Below are 20,199 nucleotides of genomic sequence, written 5' to 3' on the forward strand. Positions count from 1 at the left end.
AATGTTACAATAATGATGTTGTAACATTGCGAGAATAAAGTCGTAATATTGCAAAAATAGTCGTAATGTTACAATAATGATGTGATATTGCGAGAAAAAAGTCGTAATATTGTGAAAATAGTCGTAATGTTACAATAATGATGTTGTGATATTGCGAGAAGTAGGAATATTGCGAGGAAAAAGCCACAATCTTATAATGATTTAATCGTAATGTGACGATAAAGTAGGAATATTGCAATGATAAAGTTGCAATGCTACAATTGAATCGTAATATGAAGACAATAAAGTCATAATATTGTGGGAATAAAGTCGAAATGTTACAACAATGAAGTGGAAATATTGTGAGAAGAAAATGGTAATATTGCAAGAATAAAGTCGTAATATTGCGAAAATAAAGTCGTAATGTTACAATAATGATGTTGTAATATTGTGAGAATAAAGTGATAATATTGCGAGGATAAAGTCGTAATATGGCAAGAAGTAGGAATATTTTGAGGACAAAGTCACAATCTTATAATGATTTAATCATATTGTGACAACGAGAAAGTCGTAAAATTGCAAAAAGGAATATCGCGAGGATAAAGTCGCAATGTTACAATTTTAATCGTAGTATGACAACAATAAAATTGTAATATTGTGGGAATTAAGTCGTAATGTTACAACGATTTAATCGTAATGTGTCAACAACAAAGTTGTGATATTGCGATAATTAAGTTGTAATGTTACGAAAAAATAGTCGTAATATCGGAAGTATAAAGTCATAACGTTACGACAAAAATAATCTGGTACTTTTGGGTTTAAACTTGACTTGTGACGGTTCAAAAGTTCCGACATAGATAAGATGTAATATTCGGATTGGTAATCACTAAAATGCCGGCTTTATTTTCCATTAAATTATGACTTTTTTCCCGTAATATTTACTTCTTTCTTCACCAAACTATAACTGTTTTCTTTCAATTTTACAATCTTTGATGCTTGTATTTTGTCATATTACAAACTTGTAGCTCACTATTTTCTCACAATATTTGAGAATATTCTGGAAGAATTCTGGTAATATTGCGAAAATAAAGTCGTAATGTTACAATAATGACGTTGTAATATTGCGAGAATAATGTCGTAATATTGCGAAAATTAAGTCGTAATGTTACAATAAGGATGTTGCAATATCGCGAGAATAAAGTCGTAATGTTACAATAATGATGTTGCAATATTGCGACAATAAAGTCGTAATATTGCGAGGATAAAGTCGTAATATTGCGAGGATAAAGCCGTAAATTTACAGCAATGTTGTAACATTGCGAGAATAAAGTCGTATTCGGATTGGTAATCACAAAAAGGACGGCTTTATTTTCCATAAAATTATAACTTTTTTCGTAATATTTACTTCTTTCTTCACCAAACTATAACTGTTTTCTCTTAATTTTACAACCTTTGATGTTTGTTTTTTTGTCGTATTACAAACTTGTAGCTCACTATTTTCTCACGAAATTTTAGAATATTCTGGAAGAATTCTGGTAATATTGCGAAAATAAAGTCGTAATGTTACAATAATGCTGTTGTAATATTGTGAGAATAAAGTGATAATATTGCGAGGATAAAGTCGTAATGTTACAATAATGATGTTGTAATATTGCGAGAATACAGTCGTAATATTGCGAGAAGTAGGAATATTTTGAGGATAAAGTCACAATCTTATAATGATTTAATCATATTGTGACAACGAGAAAGTCGTAAAATTGCAAAAAGAAGGAATATTGCGAGGATAAAGTCGCAATGTTACAATTTAATCGTAATATGACGACAATAAAATTGTAACATGGTGGGAATAAAGTCGTAATGTTACGACTATTTAATCGTAATGTGTCAACAGTATAGTTGTGATATTGCGAAATTAAAGTTGTAATATTGCGAGAAGTAAGTTGTAATGTTACGGAAAAAAAGTCGGAACGTTACGATAATAAAGTCGTAATGTCATGACGATAGTCAAAGTTGTAATATTGCGAGAATTAAGTTGTAATGTTACGAAAAAAAAGTCGTAACGTTACGATAATAAAGTCGTAATGTTATGACGATAGTTGTAATATTGGAAGTATAAAGTCATAACGTTACGACAAAAATAATCTGGTAATTTTTGGTTTAAATTTGACTTGTGACGATTCAAAAGTTCCGACATAGATAAGATGGAAAATTCGGATAGGTAATCACAAAAATGACGGCTTTATCTTCCATAAAATTATGACTTTTTTCGTAATATTTACTTCTTTCTTCACCAAACTATAACTGTTTTCTTTCAATTTTACAATCTTTTGATGTTTGTTTTTTGTCATATTACAAATTTGTACCTCACTATTTTCTCGCAAAATTTGAGAATATTCTGGAAGAATTCTGGTAATACTGCGAAAATAAAGTCGTAATGTTACAATAATGATGTTGTAATACTGCGAGAATAAAGTCGTAATATTGCGAAAATTATGTCATATTACAAATTTGTACCTCACTATTTTCTCGCAAAATTTGAGAATATTCTGGAAGAATTCTGGTAATACTGCGAAAATAAAGTCGTAATGTTACAATAATGATGCTGTAATACTGCGAGAATAAAGTCGTAATATTGCGAAAATTATGTCATATTACAAATTTGTACCTAAATATTTTCTCACAAAATTTGAAAATATTCTGGAAGAATTCTGGTAATACTGCGAAAATAAAGTCGTAATGTTACAATAATGATGTTGTAATATTGCGAGAATAAAGTCGTAATATTGCGAAAATTATGTCATATTACAAATTTGTACCTCACTATTTTCTCGCAAAATTTGAGAATATTCTGGAAGAATTCTGGTAATACTGCGAAAATAAAGTCGTAATGTTACAATAATGATGTTGTAATATTGCGAGAATAAAGTCGTAATATTGCGAAAATTATGTCATATTACAAATTTGTACCTAAATATTTTCTCACAAAATTTGAAAATATTCTGGAAGAATTCTGGTAATACTGCGAAAATAAAGTCGTAATGTTACAATAATGATGTTGTAATATTGCGAGAATAAAGTCGTAATATTGCGAAAATTATGTCATATTAAGAATTTGTACCTCACTATTTTCTCGCAAAATTTGAGAACATTCTGGAAGAATTCTGGCTTTCTTCCGTCTTTTGACTTCAGTGCAGCTCTTCTACTTCTTTGTAGCAAATAAATATCATAGGTAGAAAAGGACGTAAACAAACAAAGGTGATTTGGTGAAAGTGTTTGGTTGGGAGTTGTCATGGTAGATTCGTTACGTAACCCGTTCGTGCTACGAAAGCTAAAGAGAAGCATTTTTAAAGTCGCTGGTTGTGTATGACCCCGCCCACTCTCACTGGCCACGCCCACCTTCAAATCAAACAAAAGGACCAATAAGGAGGATGATTGGTCTTTGGCTGGGGGGGTCATGTGACTCTCGTTAGGGACTGGTTTCAAAACAAAATGTGCAATCTTCTTTCAACTTGTCCAGGCTAGTCCAAAGTCCTGAAGCCACGCCTCCGACCCAAAGGGGGAAAAAAAGGAAGCTCCGCCCCTCTGTCAGTCAGGAATGGCGGCGCCCCCTGGTGGTGCTACGTCGTGGGCAAAAAGTGCAAGCAGTGAGTCTCTCCGGGGCCGCCGTGGGCCACGTGCACGCTCGCCATCGCCCGTGCACGTGGTTTCCTGAAGGGCGGCGGGCGTCTCCAAAAAAAGAGACGGAATGAAGTGGTCTGGTGTTGGTTGCCATGGTTACACCTCCCTGTGGTAGGAAAAACACATTTTAGTACTCATGTTTAACTTTTAATAAAACAGATGTAGTGTGTTGCAGTACTACAGAACTACCAGCAGAGGGCGCCACCCCACTCAGTTAACTTGCTGCCTAAATGTTTGCAGCAGTCAACTTTTCAACTATTTCACATTAATGACAGTTTTATTCTCAAAAACATTTTTCTGGTCAAATTATGACCTCATTTCCGTGTTTTTTTTTTCTTAGAATATTAAAATTATGATCTCATTTCCGTGGTTTTTTTCTTAGATTATTAAAATTATGACCACATTTCTGTGTTTTTTTTCTTAGAATATTAAAATGATGACCGCATTTTCGTGTTTTTTTTTTCTTAGAATATTAAAATTATGATCTCATTTCCGTGGTTTTTTTCTTAGATTATTAAAATTATGACCACATTTCTGTGTTTTTTTTCTTAGTATATTAAAATGATGACCGCATTTCCGTGTTTTTTTTCTTAGATTATTAAAATGATTACCGCATTTCCGTGTTTTTTTTCTTAGATTATTAAAATTATGATTGCATTTCCGTGTTTTTTTTACATTAAAATCATGACCGCTTTTCCGTGTTTTTTTTTCTTAGATTATTAAAATTATGACTGCATTTCCGTGTTTTTTTTTTTATAATATTAAAATTATGACTGCATTTCCGTGTTTTTTTTTTATAATATTAAAATTATGACCGCATTTCCGTGTTTTTTTTTCTTAGAACATTAAAATTATGACCGCATTTCCGTGTTTTTTTTCTTAGATTATTAAAATTATGACCTAATTTTTGTGTTTTTTTCCTTAGATTATTACAATTATGACCGCATTTCCGTGTTTTTTTCGTAGAATATTAAAATGACCTCATTTCCGTGTTTTTTTTCTTAGAATATTAAAATTATGATCTCATTTCCGTGTTTTTTTTCTTAGATTATTACAATTATGACCGCATTTCCGTGTTTTTTTCGTAGATTATTAAAATTATGACCACATTTCTGTGGTTTTTTTCTTAGAATATTTAAAATGATGACCGTATTTCCGAGTTTTTTTTCTTAGAATATTAAAATTATGACCGCATTTCCTTGTTTTTTTTCTTAGACTATTAAAATTATGACCGCATTTCCGTGTTTTTTTTACATTAAAAATGTGTTAAAATTTGTTACAATTAGTTAAAATAGTTAGAATTAATTAGTTGAATAAAGTCACCTAACTGAATTGAAATGTTTGACTAGCACCTGTGCTTCAATCACACCTTTTCTTTTGCGTCTTTGAGACAAAAGTTGGCACCAATTAGTGGAATTAATTAGTTAATCAGTTAAAATTAGTTAAAAATAGTAAAAAAATATTTAAAAATAGTTAAAATTAGTTAAAATTAGTTAAAATTAGTTACAATAGTTAAAAATAGTTAAAAATAGTTACAAATAGTTAGAATTAATTAGTTGAATAAAGTCACCTAACTGAATTGAAATGTTTGACTAGCACCTGTGCTTCAATCACACCTTTTCTTTTGCGTCTTTGAGACAAAACTTGGCACCAATTAGTGGAATTAATTAGTTAATCAGTTAAAATTAGTTAAAAATAGTAAAAAAATATTTAAAAATATTTAAAAATAGTTAAAATTAGTTACAACTAGTTACAATAGTTAAAAATAGTTACAAATAGTTAGAATTAATTAGTTGAATAAAGTCACCTAACTGAATTGAAATGTTTGACTAGCACCTGTGCTTCAATCGCACCTTTTCTTTTGCGTCTTGGAGACAAAAGTTGGCACCGATTAGTGGAATTAATTAGTTAATCAGTTAAAATTAGTTAAAAATAGTAAAAAAAAAATATTTAAAAATAGTTAAAATTAGTTACAATTAGTTAAAATTAGTTAAAATGTGTTACAATTAGTTACAATAGTTAAAAATAGTTACAAATAGTTACAAATAGTTAGAATTAATTAGTTGAATAAAGTCACCTAACTGAATTGAAATGTTTGACTAGCACCTGTGCTTCAATCGCACCTTTTCTTTTGCGTCTTGGAGACAAAAGTTGGCACCGATTAGTGGAATTAATTAGTTAAAATAGTTAGAATGAATAAGTTAAAATTAAGGAGGAACTTACGAGGCGGTGAGAGTGGAGTTGAGGACCATGGTGGTGCGTATTCGATAGAGCTGTGCCAGCGTCAGCTTCTTGTGCGGCAGGGCTGGAGATTTCCTCGCTACGGGCGACGCGTCGCTTAAATCTCCGCCGGTGGCCGCCTCGCACTTCCCCCGGCTGCCACCAGATGGAGCCACATCCCCGTCTGAGCCGCTGCTGGCGTCGACAGCAGCTACCTTCTCGTTACCGCGGAAGGCGGCGGGGAAGAAGTCGGCGCCTTTGCTTCCGAGCGCCGACAGGCTCTTGCTGTGCGCCAACGAGGGCGTGTCCGTGTCCTGGCGGCGGGCGTGGTCGCTGGCGGCGGGGGCGGGCGCTTTGACGCGGAGGCGCTGCAGGAGGTTGTCCTCGGAGCGAGACAAAGTCAGCGTGGACGACTTCTGGGGGCGGTGGAGTCTGGACGTCACGTGAGGCCGCCGGCGAGGTTTGCACGACTGGACCACGGACAGCTGAGAGCCTAACGAGGCGGCGTCCTCCTCCTCGTCCTCGTCTGTCCCTTCGCCTTCGCTCTGCTGAGGCTGCAGTTCTCTGAGGAGAGACTCGGGGGACAAAGTACCGTAGGCACTGTCCATGGACAGAGAGCGACACTGAGGGTCCAACTCCTCGCTGTCAGGCTCCGCCTCCTGGTCACAGTACACGCCGGAGGACGTCCTGTGGACACCTGAGGACCGCGGCGCATCCGACATCTCTGGCAGGGCCGAGACGTCGGCGTGTTCCTCGCTGGCGGCGGGAGACCCTTTTGACTCGGCCAGAGCGTCCACGTCCATCATGGACAACGTCTCCGTGGAGCCATCCGACTGACTGGAAGGAAACATCCCTCTTATAAGAACGTTTTATAGCAACAACATCGTGTTTATTCCGCACAAAAAGGTTATTTGTTACATTTGTCAAAACTGCAAAAAAAAGTTAGCATGCTTGCAGTGGACAAGTGTCACATACCAAGTTAGATGACTCTAGGGTAAACGGTTGCAAAATTAGCTCAAAAAGCTGGCACTTTAATGATAGCATGCTAAGGTAAACATGCTAACAGTTAGCATGTTTCACACACCAAGTTGTATGACTGCAAGTTGTATGGCTGCGGAATTCGAGAATTTAATGTTTGTTAAAGACTAAATGATCTTTGTTTACAAAAATGTGTTATATGTGGCGAAAATACGTTTATATGTTGTTTAGGACTAAATATTTCAACATTTTTCCAAAATTTATGAAAAGATGTTTATATGTTGTTTAAGACTAAATATTTTTACATTTTTCCAAAATGTATGAAAAGATGTTTATATGTTGTTTAAGACTAAATATTTTAACATTTTTCCAAAATGTATGAAAAGATGTTTATATGTTGTTTAAGACTAAATATTTTAACATTTTTCCAAAATTTACGAAAAGATGTTTGTACACTGTAATGTTTGTTAAAGACTAAATAATCTTTGTTTACAAACATGCGTTAAATGTGGCGAAAATACATTTATATGTTGTTTAAGACTAAATATTGTAACATTTTTCCAGATTTACAAAAACATGTTTGTATGTTATTTAAGACTAAATACTTTTACATTTTTCCAAAATTTACGAAAAGATGTTTGTACACTGTAATGTTTGTTAAAGACTAAATGATCTTTGTTTACAAAAATGTGCTATATGTGGCAAAAATAAGTTTATATGTTGTTTAAGAATAAATATTTTAAAATTTTTCCAAATTTATGAAAATATGTTATATGTTGTTAAGCCTAAATATTTTAACATGTTTCTAAAAAGATGCTTATTCATTACGAAAACATGTTTGTACACTGTAATGTTTGTTAAAGACTAAATGATCTTTGTTTACAAAAATGTGTTATATGTGGCGAAAATACGTTTATAGGTTGTTTTAAGACTAAATATTTTAAATTTTTTTCCAAATTTACGAAAACATGTTTATATGTTGTTTAAGACTAAATATTTTAAAATTTTTCCAAAAAGATGCTTATTCATTACGAAAAGATGTTTATACACTGTAATGTTTGTTAACGACTAAATGATCTTTGTTTACAAAAATGCGTTATATGTGGTGAAAATATGTTTATATGTTGTTTAAGACTACATTTTTTAACATTTTTCCAAAATTTACAAAAAAATGTTTATACATTGTAATGTTTGTTAAAGAATAAATTATCTTTGTTTACAAAAATGCGTTATATGTGGTGAATATACGTTTACATGTTGTTTAAGACTAAATATTTTAGCATTTTTCCAAAATTACAAAAACATTTTTATACACTGTAATGTTTGTTAAAGACTAAATGATGTTTGTTTACAAAAATGCTTTATATGTGGCAAAAATATGTTTAAATGTTGTTTAAGACTAGATATTTTAACATTTTTCCAAATTTACGAAAACATGTTTAGATGTTGTTTACGACTAAATATTTTTACATTTTTCCAAAATTTACGAAAAGAAGTTTATACACTGTAATGTTTGTTAAAGACTAAATGATCTTTGTTTACAAAAATGTGTTATATGTGGTGAATATACGTTTACATGTTGTTTAAGACTAAATATTTTAACATTTTTCCAAATTTACAAAAATATTTTTATACACTGTAATGTTTGTTAAAGACTAAATAATGTTTGTTTACAAAAATGCTTTATATGTGGCAAAAATACGTTTAAATGTTGTTTAAGACTAAATATTTTACCATTTTTCCAAATTTACGAAAACATGTTTAGATGTTGTTTAAGACTAAATATTTTTTACATTTTTCCAAAATTTACGAAACGAAGTTTATACACTGTAATGTTTGTTAAAGACTAAATGATCTTTGTTTACAAAAATGCGTTATATGTGGTGATTATACGTTTACATGTTTAAGACTAAATATTTTTACCTTTTTTCAAAATTTACGAAACTAAGTTTATACACTGTAATGTTTGTTAAAGACTAAATGATCTTTGTTTACAAAAATGCGTTATATGTGGTGAATATGTTGTTTAAGACTAAATATTTTAACATTTTTCCAAATTTACAAAAAGATTTTTATACACTGTAATGTTTGTTAAAGACTAAATGATGTTTGTTTACAAAAATGCTTTATATGTGGCAAAAATACGTTTAAATGTTGTTTAAGACTAAATATTTTAACATTTTTCCAAATTTACGAAAACATGTTTAGATGTTGTTTAAGACTAAATATTTTTTACATTTTTCCAAAATTTACGAAACGAAGTTTATACACTGTAATGTTTGTTAAAGACTAAATGATCTTTGTTTACAAAAATGCGTTATATGTGGTGAATATACGTTTACATGTTGTTTAAGACTAAATATTTTACCATTTTTCCAAATTTACAAAAACATGTTAAGATGTTTAAGACTAAATATTTTTACATTTTTCCAAAATCTACGAAAATAAGTTTATACACTGTAATGTTTGTTAAAGACTAAATTATCTTTGTTTACAAAAATGCGTTATATGTGGTGAATATACGTTTACATGTTGTTTAAGACTAAATATTTGAGCATTTTTCCAAATTTACAAAAAGATTTTTATACACTGTAATGTTTGTTAAAGACTGAATGATGTTTGTTTACAAAAATGCTTTATATGTGGCAAAAATACGTTTACATGTTGTTTAAGACTAAATATTTTACAATTTTTCCAAATTTACGAAAACATGTTTAGATGTTGTTTAAGACTAAATATTTTACCATTTTTCCAAATTTACGAAAACATGTTTAGATGTTTAAGACTAAATATTTTTACATTTTTCCAAAATCTACGAAAATAAGTTTATACACTGTATTGTTTGTTAAAGACTAAATGATCTTTGTTTACAAAAATGCGTTATATGTGGTGAATATACGTTTACATGTTGTTTAAGACTAAATATTTTAGCATTTTTCCAAATTTACAAAAAGATTTTTATACACTGTAATGTTTGTTAAAGACTGAATGATGTTTGTTTACAAAAATGCTTTATATGTGGCAAAAATACGTTTAAATGTTGTTTAAGACTAAATATTTTACCATTTTTCCAAATTTACGAAAACATGTTTAGATGTTGTTTAAGACTAAATATTTTTACATTTTTCCAAAATTTACGAAACGAAGTTTATACACTGTAATGTTTGTTAAAGACTAAATGATCTTTGTTTACAAAAATGCGTTATATGTGGTGAATATGTTGTTTAAGACTAAATATTTTAACATTTTTCCAAATTTACAAAAAGATTTTTATACACTGTAATGTTTGTTAAAGACTAAATGATCTTTGTTTACAAAAATGCTTTATATGTGGCAAAAATACGTTTAAATGTTGTTTAAGACTAAATATTTTAACATTTTTCCAAATTTACGAAAACATGTTTGGATGTTGTTTAAGACTAAATATTTTAACATTCTTCCAAAATTTACGAAAAGATGTTTATACACTCTGTGAAAGACTAAATTATGTTTGTTTACAAAAATGCGTTATATGTGGCGAAAATATGTTTATATTTTGTTTAAGACTAACATTTTTTCAAATTTACGAAAATATGTTTATATGTTGTTCAAGACTAAATATTTTTACATTTTTCCAAAACGTACCAGAACATGTTTATATACTGTAATGTTTGTTAAAGACTAAACGATCTTTGTTTACAAAAATGCGTTATATGTGGTGAATATACGTTTACATGTTGTTTAAGACTAAATATTTTAACATTTTTCCAAATTTACAAAAATATTTTTATACACTGTAATGTTTGTTAAAGACTAAATGATGTTTGTTTACAAAAATGCTTTATATGTGGCAAAAATACGTTTAAATGTTGTTTAAGACTAAATATTTTAACATTTTTCCAAATTTACGAAAACATGTTTAGATGTTGTTTAAGACTAAATATTTTTTACATTTTTCCAAAATTTACGAAACGAAGTTTATACACTGTAATGTTTGTTAAAGACTAAATGATCTTTGTTTACAAAAATGCGTTATATGTGGTGAATATACGTTTACATGTTGTTTAAGACTAAATATTTTACCATTTTTCCAAATTTACAAAAACATGTTAAGATGTTTAAGACTAAATATTTTTACATTTTTCCAAAATCTACGAAAATAAGTTTATACACTGTAATGTTTGTTAAAGACTAAATTATCTTTGTTTACAAAAATGCGTTATATGTGGTGAATATACGTTTACATGTTGTTTAAGAATAAATATTTGAGCATTTTTCCAAATTTACAAAAAGATTTTTATACACTGTAATGTTTGTTAAAGACTGAATGATGTTTGTTTACAAAAATGCTTTATATGTGGCAAAAATACGTTTACATGTTGTTTAAGACTAAATATTTTACCATTTTTCCAAATTTACGAAAACATGTTTAGATGTTTAAGACTAAATATTTTTACATTTTTCCAAAAATTACGAAAATAAGTTTATACACTGTAATGTTTGTTAAAGACTAAATTATCTTTGTTTACAAAAATGCGTTATATGTGGTGAATATACGTTTACATGTTGTTTAAGACTAAATATTTTAGCATTTTTCCAAATTTACGAAAACATGTTTAGATGTTTAAGACTAAATATTTTTACATTTTTCCAAAATCTACGAAAAGAAGTTTATACACTGTAATGTTTGTTAAAGACTAAATGATCTTTGTTTACAAAAATGCGTTATATGTGGTGAATATACGTTTACATGTTGTTTAAGACTAAATATTTTAGCATTTTTCCAAATTTACAAAAATATTTTTATACACTGTAATGTTTGTTAAAGACTGAATGATGTTTGTTTACAAAAATGCTTTATATGTGGCAAAAATACGTTTAAATGTTGTTTAAGACTAAATATTTTAACATTTTTCCAAATTTGCGAAAACATGTTTAGATGTTGTTTACGACTAAATATTTTTACATTTTTCCAAAATCTACGAAAAGAAGTTTATACACTGTAATGTTTGTTAAAGACTAAATTATCTTTGTTTACAAAAATGCGTTATATGTGGTGAATATACGTTTACATGTTGTTTAAGACTAAATATTTTACCATTTTTCCAAATTTACGAAAACATGTTTAGATGTTTAAGACTAAATATTTTTACATTTTTCCAAAATCTACGAAAATAAGTTTATACACTGTAATGTTTGTTAAAGACTAAATGATCTTTGTTTACAAAAATGCGTTATATGTGGTGAATATACGTTTACATGTTGTTTAAGACTAAATATTTTAACATTTTTCCAAATTTACAAAAATATTTTTATACACTGTAATGTTTGTTAAAGACTAAATAATGTTTGTTTACAAAAATGCTTTATATGTGTCAAAAATACGTTTAAATGTTGTTTAAGACTAAATATTTTACCATTTTTCCAAATTTACGAAAACATGTTTAGATGTTGTTTAAGACTAAATATTTTTACATTTTTCCAAAATTTACGAAACTAAGTTTATACACTGTAATGTTTGTTAAAGACTAAATGATCTTTGTTTACAAAAATGCGTTATATGTGGTGAATATGTTGTTTAAGACTAAATATTTTAACATTTTTCCAAATTTACAAAAAGATTTTTATACACTGTAATGTTTGTTAAAGACTATATAATGTTTGTTTACAAAAATGCTTTATATGTGGCAAAAATACGTTTAAATGTTTAAGACTAAATATTTTAACATTTTTCCAAATTTACGAAAACATGTTTAGATGTTGTTTACGACTAAATATTTTTACATTTTTCCAAAAATTACGAAAAGAAGTTTATACACTGTAATGTTTGTTAAAGACTAAATTATCTTTGTTTACAAAAATGCGTTATATGTGGTGAATATACGTTTACATGTTGTTTAAGACTAAATATTTTACAATTTTTCCAAATTTACAAAAATATTTTTATACACTGTAATGTTTGTTAAAGACTAAATGATGTTTGTTTACAAAAATGCTTTATATGTGGCAAAAATACGTTTAAATGTTGTTTAAGACTAAATATTTTACCATTTTTCCAAATTTACGAAAACATGTTTAGATGTTGTTTAAGACTAAATATTTTTACATTTTTCCAAAATTTACGAAACTAAGTTTATACACTGTAATGTTTGTTAAAGACTAAATGATCTTTGTTTACAAAAATGCGTTATATGTGGTGAATATGTTGTTTAAGACTAAATATTTTAACATTTTTCCAAATTTACAAAAATATTTTTATACACTGTAATGTTTGTTAAAGACTAAATGATGTTTGTTTACAAAAATGCTTTATATGTGGCAAAAATACGTTTAAATGTTGTTTAAGACTAAATATTTTACCATTTTTCCAAATTTACGAAAACATGTTTAGATGTTGTTTAAGACTAAATATTTTTACATTTTTCCAAAAATTACGAAACGAAGTTTATACACTGTAATGTTTGTTAAAGACTAAATTATCTTTGTTTACAAAAATGCGTTATATGTGGTGAATATGTTGTTTAAGACTAAATATTTTAACATTTTTCCAAATTTACAAAAATATTTTTATACACTGTAATGTTTGTTAAAGACTAAATGATGTTTGTTTACAAAAATGCTTTATATGTGGCAAAAATACGTTTAAATGTTGTTTAAGACTAAATATTTTACAATTTTTCCAAATTTACGAAAACATGTTTAGATGTTGTTTAAGACTAAATATTTTTACATTTTTCCAAAATTTACGAAACTAAGTTTATACACTGTAATGTTTGTTAAAGACTAAATGATCTTTGTTTACAAAAATGCGTTATATGTGGTGAATATGTTGTTTAAGACTAAATATTTTAACATTTTTCCAAATTTACAAAAATATTTTTATACACTGTAATGTTTGTTAAAGACTAAAGGATGTTTGTTTACAAAAATGCTTTATATGTGGCAAAAATACGTTTAAATGTTGTTTAAGACTAAATATTTTACAATTTTTCCAAATTTACGAAAACATGTTTAGATGTTGTTTAAGACTAAATATTTTTAAATTTTTCCAAAATTTACGAAACTAAGTTTATACACTGTAATGTTTGTTAAAGACTAAATGATCTTTGTTTACAAAAATGCGTTATATGTGGTGAATATGTTGTTTAAGACTAAATATTTTAACATTTTTCCAAATTTACAAAAAGATTTTTATACACTGTAATGTTTGTTAAAGACTAAATGATGTTTGTTTACAAAAATGCTTTATATGTGGCAAAAATACGTTTAAATGTTGTTTAAGACTAAATATTTTAACATTTTTCCAAATTTACGAAAACATGTTTAGATGTTGTTTAAGACTAAATATTTTTACATTTTTCCAAAAATTACGAAACGAAGTTTATACACTGTAATGTTTGTTAAAGACTAAATTATCTTTGTTTACAAAAATGCGTTATATGTGGTGAATATGTTGTTTAAGACTAAATATTTTAACATTTTTCCAAATTTACAAAAATATTTTTATACACTGTAATGTTTGTTAAAGACTAAATGATGTTTGTTTACAAAAATGATTTATATGTGGCAAAAATACGTTTAAATGTTGTTTAAGACTAAATATTTTACCATTTTTCCAAATTTACGAAAACATGTTTAGATGTTGTTTAAGACTAAATATTTTTACATTTTTCCAAAATTTACGAAACTAAGTTTATACACTGTAATGTTTGTTAAAGACTAAATGATCTTTGTTTACAAAAATGCGTTATATGTGGTGAATATGTTGTTTAAGACTAAATATTTTAACATTTTTCCAAATTTACAAAAAGATTTTTATACACTGTAATGTTTGTTAAAGACTAAATTATGTTTGTTTACAAAAATGCTTCATATGTGGCAAAAATACGTTTAAATGTTGTTTAAGACTAAATATTTTAACATTTTTCCAAATTTACGAAAACATGTTTAGATGTTGTTTAAGACTAAATATTTTAACATTCTTCCAAAATTTACGAAAATATGTTTATACACTGTAATGTTTGTTAAAGACTAAATGATGTTTGTTTACAAAAATGCTTTATATGTGGCAAAAATACGTTTAAATGTTGTTTAAGACTAAATATTTTAACATTTTTCCAAATTTACGAAAACATGTTTAGATGTTGTTTAAGACTAAATATTTTTACATTTTTCCAAAAATTACGAAACGAAGTTTATACACTGTAATGTTTGTTAAAGACTAAATTATCTTTGTTTACAAAAATGCGTTATATGTGGTGAATATGTTGTTTAAGACTAAATATTTTAACATTTTTCCAAATTTACAAAAATATTTTTATACACTGTAATGTTTGTTAAAGACTAAATGATGTTTGTTTACAAAAATGATTTATATGTGGCAAAAATACGTTTAAATGTTGTTTAAGACTAAATATTTTACCATTTTTCCAAATTTACGAAAACATGTTTAGATGTTGTTTAAGACTAAATATTTTTACATTTTTCCAAAATTTACGAAACTAAGTTTATACACTGTAATGTTTGTTAAAGACTAAATGATCTTTGTTTACAAAAATGCGTTATATGTGGTGAATATGCTGTTTAAGACTAAATATTTTAACATTTTTCCAAATTTACAAAAAGATTTTTATACACTGTAATGTTTGTTAAAGACTAAATGATGTTTGTTTACAAAAATGCTTTATATGTGGCAAAAATACGTTTAAATGTTGTTTAAGACTAAATATTTTAACATTTTTCCAAATTTACGAAAACATGTTTAGATGTTGTTTAAGACTAAATATTTTTACATTTTTCCAAAATTTACGAAAATAAGTTTATACACTGTAATGTTTGTTAAAGACTAAATGATCTTTGTTTACAAAAATGCGTTATATGTGGTGAATATGTTGTTTAAGACTAAATATTTTAACATTTTTCCAAATTTACAAAAAGATTTTATACACTGTAATGTTTGTTAAAGACTAAACAATGTTTGTTTACAAAAATGCTTTATATGTGGCAAAAATACGTTTAAATGTTGTTTAAGACTAAATATTTTAACATTTTTCCAAATTTACGAAAACATGTTTAGATGTTGTTTAAGACTAAATATTTTAACATTCTTCCAAAATTTACGAAAAGATGTTTATACACTGTAATGTTTGTGAAAGACTAAATTATGTTTGTTTACAAAAATGCGTTATATGTGGCGAAAATATGTTTATATTTTGTTTAAGACTAACATTTTTCCAAATTTACGAAAACATGTTTATATGTTGTTCAAGACTAAATATTTTTACATTTTTCCAAAACGTACCAAAACATGTTTATATACTGTAATGTTTGTTAAAGACTAAATGATCTTTGTTTCCAAAAATGCGTTAAATGTGGCGTTAATACGTTTACACAGTATGTTGTGTAAGACTAAATATTTTAAAATGTTTCCAAAAAGATGCTTTTTCATTACGAAAAGATGTTTATACTCTGTAATGTTTGTTAAAGACTAAATAGATGATCTTTGTTATGCTGGGTTCAATACGTCCATTGCAGAGTACATAAAGTCCTAGTAGAAGAGTATGGTTTCTTCAATTTACCTCAGGCCGTGCTGCTCTTTGTGTCTCAGACTTGGAGAACTTGCATTGGAGTTGTTGCTGCTCTCATCTTCCTCCTCCTCCTCCTCCTCCTCGTCTTCCTCCTCCTGCCTCCTGGTCTGGATTAAAGTCTGCTGTCTGATGGCCTCCTCGGTCCGCAGCCTCTGGAGTTGATTCTGTCACGTCATACATAAAGTGGGTGGTTAGATTAGATAAGCGGAGTATAAAGCGGCGACGTGGTTGCCCGTCTGACGCCCACCTGCACGCTGCAGATGGCCTCCATCCAGCTCCTCCCCTGGGGGGCGCTGTTGGCTTGGAAAGTGTAGGCGGCCACCACGCTCCTGAACTCGTTGAGGTAGACGATGATGAAAGAACCTTCAATGGAACATAAAGACCATGTTTATGTACATTCATGACTCCTTCTACAAACCCCGTTTCCATATGAGTTGGGAAATTGTGTTGGATGTAAATATAAATGGAATACAATGATTCATTTTCAACCCATATTCAGTTGAATATGCTACAAAGACAACATATTTGATGTTCAAACTCATAAACATTTTTTTTTTTTTTGCAAATAATCATTAACTTTAGAATTTGATGGCAGCAACATGTGACAAAGAAGTTGGGAAAGGTGGCAATAAATACTGATAAAGTTGAGGAATGCTCATCAAACACTTATTTGGAACATCCCACAGGTGAACAGGCTAATTGGGAACAGGTGGGTGCCATGATTGGGTATAAAAGCAGCTTCCATTCACAAACAAGGATGGGGCGAGGGTCACCACTTTGTCAACAAATGCGTGAGCAAATTGTTGAACAGTTTAAGAAAAACCTTTCTCAACCAGCTATTGCAAGGAATTTAGGGATTTCACCATCTACGCTCCGTAATATCATCAAAGGGTTCAGAGAATCTGGAGAAATCACTGCACGTAAGCAGCTAAGCCCGTGACCTTCCATCCCTCAGGCTGCACTGCATCAACAAGCGACATCCGTGTGTAAAGGATATCACCACATGGGCTCAGGAACACTTCACAAACCCACTGTCAGTAACTACAGTTGGCCGCTACATCTGTAAGTGCAAGTTAAAACTCTCCTATGCGAGGCGAAAACCGTTTATCAACAACACCCAGAAACGCCGTCGGCTTCGCTGGGCCTGAGCTCATCTAAGATGGACTGATACAAAGCGGAAAAGTGTTCTGTGGTCTGACGAGTCCACATTTCAAATTGTTTTTGGAAACTGTGGACGTCGTGTCCTCCGGACCAAAGAGGAAAAGAACCATTCGGGTTGTTATAGGCGCAAAGTGTAAAAGCCAGCATGTGTGATGGTATGGGGGTGTATTAGTGCCCAAGACATGAGTAACTTACACATCTGTGAAGGCGCCATTAATGCTGAAAGGTACATACAGGTTTTGGAGCAACATATGTTGCCATCCAGGCAACGTTACCATGGACGCCCCTGCTTATTTCAGCAAGACAATGCCAAGCCACGTGTTACATCAACGTGGCTTCATAGTAAAAGAGTGCGGGTACTAGACTGGCCTGCCTGTAGTCCAGACCTGTCTCCCATTGAAAATGTGTGGCTCATTATGAAGCCTAAAATACCACAAGGGAGACCCCCGGACTGTTGAACAACTTAAGCTGTACATCAAGCAAGAATGGGAAAGAATTCCACCTGAGAAGCTTCAAAAATGTGTCTCCTCAGTTCCCAAACCTTTACTGAGTGTTGTTAAAAGGAAAGGCCATGTAACACAGTGGTGAACATGCCCTTTCCCAACTACTTTGGCACGTGTTGCAGCCATGAAATTCTAAGTTAATTATTATTTGCAGAAAAAAATACAGTTTATGAGTTTGAACATCAAATATGTTGTCTTTGTAGTGCATTCAACTGAATATGGCTTGAAAAGGATTTGCAAATCATTGTATTCCGTTTATATTTACATCTAAAACCATTTCCCAACTCATATGGAAACGGGGTTTGTAAGTGTTTGTGCGTCGTCTCACCGGCGTCTTTCAGCTCCTTGCAGACCACGTTCTGGATGAGGAGAGGCTGGCGGACGATCTTGACCTTCTCCAGCCTCTTGACGGGCTTGGTGACGAGCAGCAGGTCGGTGAAGAGGAAGCAGTGGACGTCCATCTGCAAAGGCGGCTGGTTAACATGAAATGTCGTGAGGTGGAAGAAGGGTGTGGACGTGGTCCTCACCCGGCTGTCCTTGCCCTCCTTCATCCTCAGAGCGCCCTCCAGGTGCAGCTGGCGAGTCTCCTCCGCCGACGTTCCTCTCATGGGCGTCATCAGGTCAAAGCGGCTGTACTCCTTGAGGATCTGGGCGGGAACACGCCCGGACAAGTTTAGCCACGGCTGTGGGTTGTTTTTTTATTTAAAATCTGGCTTTAGCGGTCCTCACCTTCTCCACCTCCTCACTGCTGCCCTCTACTGCCTCGTACGAGTCGATGCGGGCGCAAATGGTGGCCAGCTTCTGCTGCTCCTGACGCTGGCGCATGTGCGAGTTGATGCTGTCGATGAAGCTCTCCACCGTGGACACCTGGGCGCCAAACACACGCTGTTAGGTGACTGCTCGAGTGGCAAATAACCTAATACACTGGTAATAAACGTGTATTAAAAATGTGTAAATAATAAAATTGGCTTAAATAGGTAGAACAAGCATGTAATAAACATAACGTGCAATATAAATAATGAAACTGTATTAAATAGGCAATAAACATGTAACAAACATAATAAACGTGTAATAAACATGTGTAATAAAAACATTTAACTTGGATTAAATAGGTAACAAACAAGAAATAAACATAACGTGAAATATAATTACCTATTTAATGTTTAATAAACGTGTAATAAACAGTGTAATATAAATGAACTATTAAATAGGTAATTAACGTGTAGTAAACAATGTGCAATAAAAATTAAACTGTAATAAATAGGTAATAATCATGTAATAACAGAATAAACGTGCAGTATAAATAACTAAACTGTATTAAATAGGTAAATATGTAACAAACAAACAAACGTGTACTAAACAATGTGAAATATAAATAAACTATTAAATAGGTAATTAACCTGGAGTAAATGTAAATGTGCAATAAAAATTAAACTGTAGTAAATAGGTGATATTAACAGAATAAACGTGCGATATAAATAATGAAACTGTATTAAATAGGCAATAAACATGTAACAAACATAATAAACGTGTACTAAACATGTGTAACAAAAACAATTAGCCTGGATTAAATAGGTAACAAATATGTAATACACATAATAAACATGTGTAATAAAAACAATTAACCTGGATTAAATAGGTAACAAATATGTAATAAACACAACGTGAAATATAAATAATGACCTATTTAACACAGTTTAATAAACATAATAAACGTGTAATAAACAATGTGTAATATAAATAAACTATTAAATAGGTAATTTACGGTAGTAAATAATGTACAATACTAATTAAACTGTAGTAAATAGGTGATAAACATGTAATAACAGAATAAACGTGGATATAAATAATTAAAATGTATCATGTAAAATTGGCTTAAATAGGTAGAACAAGCATGTAATAAACATAACGTGTAATATAAATAATGAAACTGTATTAAATAGGCAATAAACATGTAACAAACATAATAAACGTGTAATAAACATGTGTAATAAAAACATTTAACCTGGATTAAATAGGTAACAAACAAGAAATAAACATAACAGAAATATAATTACCTATTTAATGTTTAATAAACGTGTAATAAACAGTGTAATATAAATAAACTATTAAAT

The 20,199-nt window shown here is 30.1% G+C and overlaps 1 protein-coding gene across 4 annotated transcripts in view; it reads right to left on the bottom strand.

Annotated features, from left to right (window-relative positions):
* The window catches only part of plekhg5b (pleckstrin homology domain containing, family G (with RhoGef domain) member 5b), a 215,349-nt gene that overhangs the window by 2,089 nt on the left and 193,061 nt on the right, over positions 1 to 20,199 (bottom strand). For 3 of the 4 annotated variants that reach the window (XM_062052555.1, XM_062052554.1, XM_062052556.1), the window contains 7 exons: positions 18,815 to 18,952; positions 18,613 to 18,732; positions 18,414 to 18,546; positions 16,669 to 16,784; positions 16,413 to 16,585; positions 5,881 to 6,714; positions 1 to 3,763 (listed from right to left, as the gene is read on the bottom strand). The exon at positions 1 to 3,763 is cut by the window's left edge and continues 2,089 nt beyond it. In XM_062052555.1, the coding sequence (XP_061908539.1) occupies positions 3,754 to 3,763; positions 5,881 to 6,714; positions 16,413 to 16,585; positions 16,669 to 16,784; positions 18,414 to 18,546; positions 18,613 to 18,732; positions 18,815 to 18,952 (1,524 nt within the window). In that variant the 3' untranslated portion in view covers positions 1 to 3,753. Of the gene's footprint in view, positions 3,764 to 5,876; positions 6,715 to 16,412; positions 16,586 to 16,668; positions 16,785 to 18,413; positions 18,547 to 18,612; positions 18,733 to 18,814; positions 18,953 to 20,199 lie in introns of those variants that run through there. The other variant, XM_062052558.1, reaches the window with a different exon arrangement.

Source organism: Entelurus aequoreus, linkage group LG07, assembly GCF_033978785.1.
Source record: "Entelurus aequoreus isolate RoL-2023_Sb linkage group LG07, RoL_Eaeq_v1.1, whole genome shotgun sequence".
Lineage (NCBI taxonomy): Eukaryota > Metazoa > Chordata > Actinopteri > Syngnathiformes > Syngnathidae > Entelurus > Entelurus aequoreus.